Below are 10,180 nucleotides of genomic sequence, written 5' to 3' on the forward strand. Positions count from 1 at the left end.
GAGAGAGAAACAGAGAGAGAGAGAAGAGTATCAGTCTCATGCAGACTGGCCGCAAACTCTCTGTGTGGCTGAAGATAATCTCTAATGTCTCAATCCCGTCTTCACCCCATTGCTGGGTTACAGGCATAAGTGTCCGTGCTTGATTTGTGTGCTGCCTTCCTGTATGCTAGGTAAGCACTCCACGTACTGAGCTAGTCCTTGGCTGCCTTTGACACGACAGGATTCACTAGACTCCTGTTACCTACGGCCTCCAACCCAGCCTTCTCCTCCTGTTTTGATGGTGTGCCTAAAGTACCTTCAATGTCCTCTGAACACTGCTCTTGCCAGAAAGCCGCCTTCCTTGTGGACAGTCTGGGCAGAGCCATGACTAGGGAAGACTTTCTATGACATGCCCTGAGGACCACCAAGGTGTTCTTCCTCCAGCACCCACTTACCAGGCCTTCTTCTTCCTCTTGTGCTTGGACTCGATCATGCGAACAATGGCTTCCTCTTCGTAGGTGTGACCACACACTTTATTTTTCACTGGCTTCTTCATTTCCAGCTACGATTAAGGAGAGATTAGGCTTTCAGGAATACTAACCATCCACTTCCAAGTTGTGTCGCCCCCACCCTGCCCCAAATATTAGCTCTGTGATCAGGAAATGCAGGGCTCCAGGGGTCTCTGGGTTCTGACTCTACTCCCAGGCCCTAATGCATATGATTGAATGAAAGTGTTTTTTAGCCACAAACCTCCCAGGTATACAACTTGAGCTCATCACTTTTCTTTCTTTGCTTCCTCCCTCACAGTGAGATAGCAGAAGGTAAATTGGAACCCTTCTGGCCCTGTGAAACTAACCTAACTGCATTTTCTTTGCGGGGAAAGAGGAGGCATACCTGTGTTATGGGGCAGATGAGATTGGTCTGGCTCTGGGTCACAATCATATCTTCATCAATTCCTTCTGTGCAGCCATTCTCTCTCTCTGCATGCAGACCGTCTAGAGGAAGAAAGGGGGCTGTGAGCTTGCTTGGCCCAGGAGCCTGCCAGGGAGAGGCAGGAAGGGCAGGAAGTTCCTCAGGGCCTATCTGACCTCAGCCTCTGCACCAGGCACTTGGAAGACGTAAGTTAACCTTCTGCTTTTATTGGGATCCTAAAGGGTCCCCAATTCTGCCCGCTTTAGAAAAGGAACCCAAGACCCAGAGCTGTAAAATAAGACTTTAGAAAGTTCAGAGAATTAATCTGTAAGGGCAAACTGCTTAGAAACAAAGGCTGTGGTTGCCAGAGTCGGGGGACCTGGTCTCTTCAGGGTCCAGTTACAGGCTTTGGGATAGCAAGGTGTTGTATTTAAAAGTCTGCTTCGAAGCTTTGGTGCCAAGACAAATGGAGAAAACAAACAAACAAACAAACAAAACAACATGGTTCCTAGTTCAGAGAAACAGTCAGTAGACAGGACCTACTGCTATACAGTGCAGAAACCGGCAAACTTTGGAAAGTATGATTTGAACTCCTTTGAGGTCATAGATGTTACTGAGGACTCCAAGGAACTTTTTCAAAATATGGGTTGTATTTATCAATATTTAATGTAGTAACTATTAAGACTAAAGAATTAAAAAATACATTTATTGCTTCACTTAAAAATAATAGCAACAATCCCATCCCATTATATGTCAATAAAAATAACTTTTTTTTTTTAAGCTTGTTTTCCCCCTCTGAGACAGGGCTTCTCTGTGAAACAGTCCTGAGTGTCCTGGGATTCTCTCTGTAGGTCAGGCTGGCCTTTGCTCCCGAGGGCTGAGACGTGCACTTAAAAGCATGTGCTACCATGCCTGGCTCATATAAATAACATTTTAAAAGTTAAAAGTAATTATGTTTCCCAGAACAAACCAAAGTGCACTGTTTTCTGGTTTTGTAAATATCTTAGATGTTTGGCTTCAAAGGAGAAGACAGGAAGAGGAGCTTCTAGAAGGCAGATTCCAGTATCTGTCTGGCGTGCAGCCCCTCACAATGCCAGTGTCTCACGGAGCATTTATGAAGGAATGAGTAGCGAGGCTAATGACGTCACAGCGCCATTGTGAAGACAGCTGACCTGGAGGCCACCCTGAAGCGCTGGCCGGCACTGGGGACTACTGCGCATGATTGTGAGGCTGCTAACGCAGAGCCATCTGCCTCCAAATTTTCCTTCTCCTGCAGCCCGCTTGCCCTTTACGAGGAAAACACGGGACAGGGTGACTTCTGAGTGAGATAGGAGGGGAGAATTCCTTTCTGAGGAAAGGCTGCAGGCTGATGCTCTCTAAACCTCAAAGTCTGAGATCTGCAAGATCCCCAGACTTACAACATTTTGTGGACTGATATGACACCAGCCTTGGACAGTGCCACTGTGAAACTTTGCTTCATAGATATAATTATTTAAAATACTGTACAAAATCAGAGTCAGTTTTAGCTTGAGTGGTTTCTTTCTGGTGAGGACTTCCGTCTAATACATTGAATAGAACTGCTTCCAAGCTATGTGTAGAAACTGTATAAGGAATTTGAGTAAATTTTCTACATGTAATGAATCCTATCCTCAAGATATCTTATGATGCATATGCCAATGTTTTAAAATCCTAAACCTGGCACACTCTGTCCTGAGCATTCAGGGTAAGGGCTATTTAACCTATGCTTGTCAACTGTCTGTCGATGGCCTATTTCTTCCAACATTTTGGTAGACTATAGATCTAAAACCACGTTCCTGTCAAAGTGTGGGAGCAAAACCCTCGACTCTGGGTCAGATGGTTTTTGTAAACCTTTCCATTATGGAATTACTTTGGGCCTCTCCTCAGGCTGGGTGTTTGTCTGTCTGTCTAGAAAGATACTACTGAGGCAGAACAAGGACTTGAAGTTTTTGTTCAAGGCCATCTAGTGGGTGAACGGTTGGAGGTTGGAGGGTCTGCCCTAAGTGCTCTGTAGAGGGTCCCCTTTCTCTGTTTGTGTGGGAGCGTCAACTCCTAAACCAGCGCTTACTCTTTGAAAAGGTGAGGATGAGGAAGCTGGACTCTCAAGCAGAACATTTGAAACCGCACAGCATCAGGGTGCAGTGCCTGGGACCTGACGCCTTTTCAAGGATGAGACCTTGGAAACCACTTACTGCTAGGCATCTCAAAATCTTTTTGAGTGTACACAAGGCCTCCAAATTTCTGACTTTGGAACATTTAAGATTTCAGCTCTCTGGATTATGAATGCTCAACTAATCTTGTCTATCCAAGCATGCCCAAGTCCAAAACTGGTCTTAAGTATTCCTCAGAAGTCTTAGTCCATTATTCTAAACAAGCTAACTGCCAACTTAAAATCAATTCATGGCCTACAAATGTATTTATTATTTGTTTATCCTAACTAATTGCTTATTTAGTAATTAATAATGCTTCATTTGAAATCAATATAAAGGCCAGATCTAGTATTTAACTTGATAAAGATTCCCAAGTATGCAAAGTTAATTGCTGAGAAACTAATGGCCAGTGACAAATCAGTTAGCTAATCTATTTCCAAAGCAAAATCGAAAAAAAAAAAAAAAACAGTTTAAAAAAACCTGTCAGCAATAAAATGGCATTGAATATGGAAGGTGCTACATTTTGGTATGTTTGCTGTGAAATGAGGTGTGATACGATCGCATCTGTATGTTTACTGTGATACGAGGTGGGGCTTCTGCAAATAGTGCTCATACCTATGAAGGCTGCATGCTTCCTGAGCCCTGGGCTTGGCATGCATAGGAGGGATGTCAGACTCCTTAAAGGGTCCTTTATCAACTAGCAACTCAGGAAACTGGGCAGGTAGTGTAAAAAAGGCAAGAGGCAGGCTGGGGAGTCATGACGCCCCTGGAATTCACTTTCCAAAGCTGCCTCCAGTGGGCTGTTGCCTCCTAGTCCTGATGTTTGTTTCTGATAGTCGAAATAAAAGGAGCTCCTTGTGACTTTCTTGCTGAGTTTATTCTGAGCGGATGGCAGATTTCTGACTATAAATGTTACAGCGTGGAATTCACCGGAAAATCTGTTAGCTGTACAGCAGAGTTCAGCCTGTGTGAAAGACTGTGGGCTTGTTGGTTATTTTCTATTTTTAAATTTCAAAAGGTAGAGGAAGCAAGAAAGCACAACCCAAATGCAATGCCAACCGCTAGGGAGGGCTGAGTGGGGAACTAAGTAATGGCAGAGATCACGAAAAGGGAGGTAACAAAAGAGAGAAGGGGTGAATGCCAACAGTGAGTAATAGCCCACAGACCGAGAGTCTAAAAGGGGAAAGATTGCAATAGCGACACTTCTCCAAAGAGCATTTCCTCACCCTACACCTGTATTTATAGAAAATGACATTAATGCTGGGATTTTACAAGGTGCTTGCAAAAGGTTGCATCTGGCAATAAATATCACTTACGGTGGTTTAGCTGATCCAGAGGACAGAACTGCATGGTGTATGTGGTCAAGGCCAGGCTGAGGGAAAGATATAGATCTGCCGGAACCACAGATATTTTAAAAGTGGGATTAGCTGCTGTCTAAAGTCTCTTTATTCGAGAACACCAAGAGTCAAACAAAAGTACAGATTCTGTTTAAAACCGGGCAGGACGCTCACAGGGTGCCTGCCTCCCCACGTTCTAGAGCTGGATCACCTGAATGCTGCAAACATGTGCTGGTTCTAGAACGCTCCATCACCAAGGGGTCTCATTAGGACTACTAATAGCTCACTTGCTGACGACTGCTCCAGTAACTTGATATTATTTCTCCCAATACTTGTATAAAACCTGTGAAGGACTGTATTGTTATTTCTATTGTATAGATAAGGTTTTAAGCCCCATGACATTTCTAAGGCAACTGTAAAAGCTAGACATATAATAAAGAAGCAATTGGATTAAGTCAATATAATCTTTATTAAGGAATCACAAAATGTTCCTGACTATGCATAGGTAAAAAATCAAATGTGATGTCTTATTTTCTATACTGAGCTTTCCACAAGCCTGGGTTCTAAATACATGCATTAAATCAGGCATAGGTGAAAACTGAAAAACATCTCTGTCTGTACTGAACATGCACAGACCTTTTACTCTTGCTGTATCTCTTCTTTACAGAGCATTCACACCAAATTGGGTACGTGAGTGACCTGGAGATGACTTAGGACTACAAGAGGCTGTGTGTTCTGGGCAAACGCTCTGCCATTGTGTCTAAGGGACTTGAATGTCTCAGAGATAACCCCTCATGGCTACTGAGAGATGGCTGGACAGGCATATATAAGCAATATTGTTAGGTAAATATGCTAGCCGCTAACTTCTAACCAATGGGTAGGTATCAGAACCCCTATGCTGCATCTAGATGCCTGGGCTCAGGGACCAAGCACCATGCTGAGGAGGAAAGCCTGCATAGAAACTAAGATTACAGTGGATGGATGCAGCAAGGTGGGAGTTAGGTAATCACATGATTGATTGATAGATGTTTCTCCCCATCCCCACCTCTAAGACAGGATCTTATATAGTGGAGGATGGTCTCACATTTATTACGCATGCGATGACTTTGGACTTCTGATTTCTTGCCTGTCTCTATCTCCTGAGTGATGGGATTACGGTTGTGTATCACCATGCGTAGTTTACGTGGTACTGGGTTTTGTGTAAGGAAGCAAGCTAGATCCCAAAGTCCTGAACTTTATATATTTATTATTTATTGTATATGTGTGAGAATATGCCATGTGTGTGAGGGCCCTCAGAGGCTAGAAGAAGGGATTAGATTCCCTGGAGCTGGAGTTACAGGTAGTTATAAATTCCCTGATAGGGGTATAGGGTCCCAAACTCAGATCCTCTGGAAGAGTAAGAATCAATGAGTCATCTTAATCAATAAACTATCTTCCCAGTGCCTGAATAAATATATAACCTTTCTTTCTTTCTTGATGCCATGAAATGAAAAACCAAAGAAAGTAGAAACAATGCAAGTTATTGATGCGGTCTTTCCAAAGTTTACCATGTCCTAGTGACACACGCAGTTGGAGTGTGGCAAGGTGGGCAAGGAGTAGACAAGATGTGGGCTTGGTATTAGTCAGTTGCAGCTGTGAAGGTTGAGGCCTTTGGTCTTTCTCATCTCCTTCACTACCACCCAGTTGCTCAAGGCTGAACTTGTAGGAGTCATTCTGAATACTGTTTCTGTTACTCCTCACGTTCAGCCCACTGTCAAGTTCTCAAGTTCTACGACTCTGGGCCTTCTGCCTGGTCACTTCCTGTCTCTGATATGTAATCCAGCTCAAACCATGACCATCTCCTGCCGAGACGGCGGCAGTTCCTCCAGGCTGATGCCGATTCAGTAATGGCCACACCACACATGGTCACAGCTGTGATCAAAGCCCTTCAACTCCACTGCCACCAGTCACCCACTACCGGCCATATTCAAGTTACCCTGGCCTCTGCTCTGTGTTGGGAGCATGGCAAATTCCTTCCTGTCTGTGGGCCTTTCCATTAACCTGCTGGGAATGTTCTCCCTGCCCTTTGCTTGTTCCACTCTTTCTTGTCATTTAAAATGTCAACTGAAATGTCATCTTGGAGAGGGCTTTTCTAAGGTTCCAAGCTGCAGAAGCCACTGACGCCTAGCACTGTGCTGGGTGGGTTCACATCCACACGCACTGTGCTCTTGTGTGTCTCCCTTCCTCCTTCTCAGCTCCCTCACCTCTTCCAGGAAGCCAAGGCCTTTGTGGTCTTCTTATGGTTGCTAGAGTCTAAAATAGTCATGGTGGATAGTAGGTCTTCAATAAACATTAGGTTGGTAATAAGGCAGAAGCGTACTTTTCCACAAGATTATACTTGCACATTTAACAGACCTGGACACACACACACACACACACACACACACACACACACACACACACACACAATCTCAATAATTTTACACATTGTAGTCAGATAAGAGAGGACTTCATTGTAGGTCTGGGTGCAGCCCTGGACCCTGGATTACATGTCAAAGGCAGGAAGTAAATATAAGTTTTACAATTACAGTAGGCTGTGTGGTAATTACAAAGGAGAATCCAGACATGGTCTTGTGGTCACAAAATACATTTGGTTCTGGCCACACACAGCCTAGCATTAGTCACTTGTCTGTCTTCAGGATCCTAAATTTGGCTACTTGTTAGACAGTTTCATGCTGGTGGGAAATACATGCGGATTGCTATGTACTCTTTCAATTAGGCCGGAACAGTTTCTAAAAGCACTTTTCTCTCAAAAATAGTGGTACACGGAGGAAATGCTATGCAAATATTTGCTGCCTGCTGAGATTTTCACTTGCAATATTCTGGGACAGCGTATTTAGACAGGATGAGCGGGTAGGTGCACAGAAGATGGAGGCACAGCTCACCTAATCCCAGTTGGAAACTCTGCAGTTCAAACGAGACTGCTTTTGTACCAGCTATGACTCGGCTAGAGGGATCCTACCTGAATACCCAGCCTCATATTGCAACGAGAAAGTTCTGTGACAGCAGGCTCAGCCCCTCGGGTTGGAAGCGAGGTGTGTGTGTGTGTGTGTGTGTGTATGTCTGGGTGTCTGTGCGTGCTGAGGGCCCTCCTATGACTTTGGGCATCTAGTTCTGTACCTCAGTTTCTTCTTGGGACTGATGGTCTGTTCTGAACAGCAGCTTCTCAGCTAAGCTTCCCTTCTGGAGAGAACTCGGCCCTGGCTCGCAGCACTTCCTGTGTCAATGCAGTGTCTGCTATGTGAACAGTTTTCCACAACTAAGGTGTGTGTCACATTCAGATTGGGTCTACAGAACAGAGGATCTGCTGCATGCTAGAACTTTCACAGGATGAAAAGTCACCAAACAAACGTTTCAACAAAAATATTCCGTGAACAGAGGGTAACACCGTTAACGTCATCAGATCAACAGCTACAATGAAAGATGGATCCAACAACAGCTATTTTGCAGGTATCTGTATTTAGGTATATACTTAATATGATAGAATTAAAACACTGAGATTTTGAACCATTACTGCTATTGTAATTATGATTACTGTTAAGACAAGGTCATGCTAAGCAGTCCAGGCTGCTCTCAAACTCTCCATCCTCCTGCCTTGGCTTCCTAAGTGCTGGAATCACAGACCCGAGTCATCACACTTGGCTGGTCAGCAGCACTGTTTTTACCTACCACTACGTACTTGAAAAAAAAAAAAAGTCCTGTCCTGGGAGAGGCCAGTCACATAGAGGACACCCAAAGCCAAGTGTCTTCATGAGAATGCACACAGACCTCTGGAAAGCAGGTTCCAAGAGAAAGCAGGGCTGCCTCTCAGGAAAGCTGTTTTCCTATAGGCATCAATGATGAAGACCTTTGACCAGAATATATACATATATGCTCTATTTTTGAGGCAGGACTTTCATAGATCAGTTCTTGAATTCACAACTCCCCTGACTTCACTTCCCAAATGCTAGGATTACAGATGTCCACCACCATGCCTACCATACTCGGCTTTAACACAACTCAGTTGCCTCCTTAAATGTATTTCCTCCACTACACCTCAGATCAATGTTCTGAAGGATGTTCTCCTGTTCTCCTCCTGTTCTTTGCAGAGCCATACTCTACAGTTATCTCTGGTCCACATACTTGGAGAAACCATGTCCACCTGAACCACTCCAACCTCCCTGACCTCCCCCAGCCCTTTTAGCGTTAACTTCCTCCTTTATATGGTTTTATAGGAATGTAACTTTTCATCAGTGACCTTGGAGGTTCCTTGTGATGCAATCACAAGATGGAACCTGATACAAATACGCTTGCTGCTCCTGTGCGAGGAATGGCAGGTGATAGAGGTGCCTCAAATGAAGTACTGAAGCACCCCTAGAGATGGGGGTGAGGAGAGGGGTACAGGCGGACCTCCTGAGGAAGATGGCGATGAAGCCACGCTCCAGGAAGGTGTGGTAAGAGGGAAGGATTGCCAGGCAGCCAAAATTATAGTACTTAAGAACATGGTGACTGGAAACAGCATGCTTGGACCTGCCTTGTTCAGTTAGCTAGGTCTTCCTGGGCGGGTTATCTCAGCCATAAGATGGACTAATGGTGGCGTTTACATCATGGAGCTATCTGACGGCTAAAGGAGCGGACATGGGGTTGGTGTTGCTGGTGTGCAGTATTTGAGACAGGATAGTCTCAGGTAGCCTGGGCCAGGACTAGCTTTGAACTTACATTTGTTTTATAGTGTGTGTGTGTGTGTGTGTGTGTGTGTACCTCCACATATTTGCAAGGGCATACACACACATGTACAATGAATGTGGGGGATGAAAGCACAACTTGCAGGAATTGGTTTTCTTCCATCATGGGAGTTCTGGGCATTAAACTCAAGTCATCAGGATTGGTGGATATAACTGAGCCATCTCACTGGCCCTACTTTGAACTCTGGATCTTCCTGCCTCCATCTCCCAAACACTAGGATTACTGGTGTCAGAAGGGTGCTTGACAAAAAGCAAGTGAGCTGTTAGCAGTATTAGAATGTTTATTGACATTATTATTCAAATTCCCATGAAGTGAGCATCCAGTGCGCACCTGTAACACATGTGCAGTCAGCTGAATCAGCCCAAAGAACCTGCAAATGTGCTGGCCTAGGGTTCTGTACGGGGCAAAACCTTCCATGCCCCTAGCAGTGGTGAAGCCTAAATTAGCCTGGCACGTGCAATTTGCTGACACAGAACTCTCAAAATCGTCAATCTGTTGTCTGCTTTCCTTCCCTAGCTCTTTCAACATATGGTTGATGATCACACAGGCAAAGAGTAAAGAGTTTCAGATCATTCCTATGGACGAGTCAACATTTTAATAATACATATTTTCCATTTACCAATTTATCTACTATTAGTTTAGACATGTCTTTTGTCTTCAGCTGATATCACACATTAACTTGCTTTCACCTATTAAATACTGTCAAAATACAAAAACATCAAAACCCATGCATTTATCTGGTGGGGGAAAAGCCACCTAGGTGAGACTGGGCTATGTTATTACCTGGCAACAAGTACTGAAAAATTTCACCAAACAGTGCTCCCAATTGTACTATTTATTTATTTAGCTTTTTTTTTTTTGAAACAGGGTTTCTCTGTGTAGTTTTGGAGCAATAAGTACTGAAAAGTATCACCAAAACAGTGCTTCCAACTATCTATCTATCTATCTATCTATCTATCTATCTATCTATCTATCTATCTATCTATCTATCTATCTATCTATCTATGAAACAGGGTTTCT

The 10,180-nt window shown here is 44.0% G+C and overlaps 1 protein-coding gene across 4 annotated transcripts in view; it reads right to left on the reverse strand.

Moving 5' to 3' along the window:
• Nsmce2 (NSE2 (MMS21) homolog, SMC5-SMC6 complex SUMO ligase) overlaps positions 1-10,180 on the reverse strand; it is a 208,979-nt gene that overhangs the window by 8,586 nt on the left and 190,213 nt on the right. For all 4 annotated transcript variants that reach the window (XR_003377501.1, XR_001229063.1, XM_005354563.1 and 1 more), the window contains exons 5-6: positions 874-974; positions 435-541 (exon numbers count right to left, since the gene is read on the reverse strand). Coding sequence is in view for 2 of the 4 variants with exons in the window: in XM_005354563.1 (XP_005354620.1) it covers positions 435-541; positions 874-974 (208 nt within the window). In the remaining 2 variants the exon portion in view is untranslated. The remainder of the gene's footprint in view (positions 1-434; positions 542-873; positions 975-10,180) is intronic.

This window comes from Microtus ochrogaster, chromosome 15 (assembly GCF_000317375.1).
Source record: "Microtus ochrogaster isolate Prairie Vole_2 chromosome 15, MicOch1.0, whole genome shotgun sequence".
NCBI lineage: Eukaryota > Metazoa > Chordata > Mammalia > Rodentia > Cricetidae > Microtus > Microtus ochrogaster.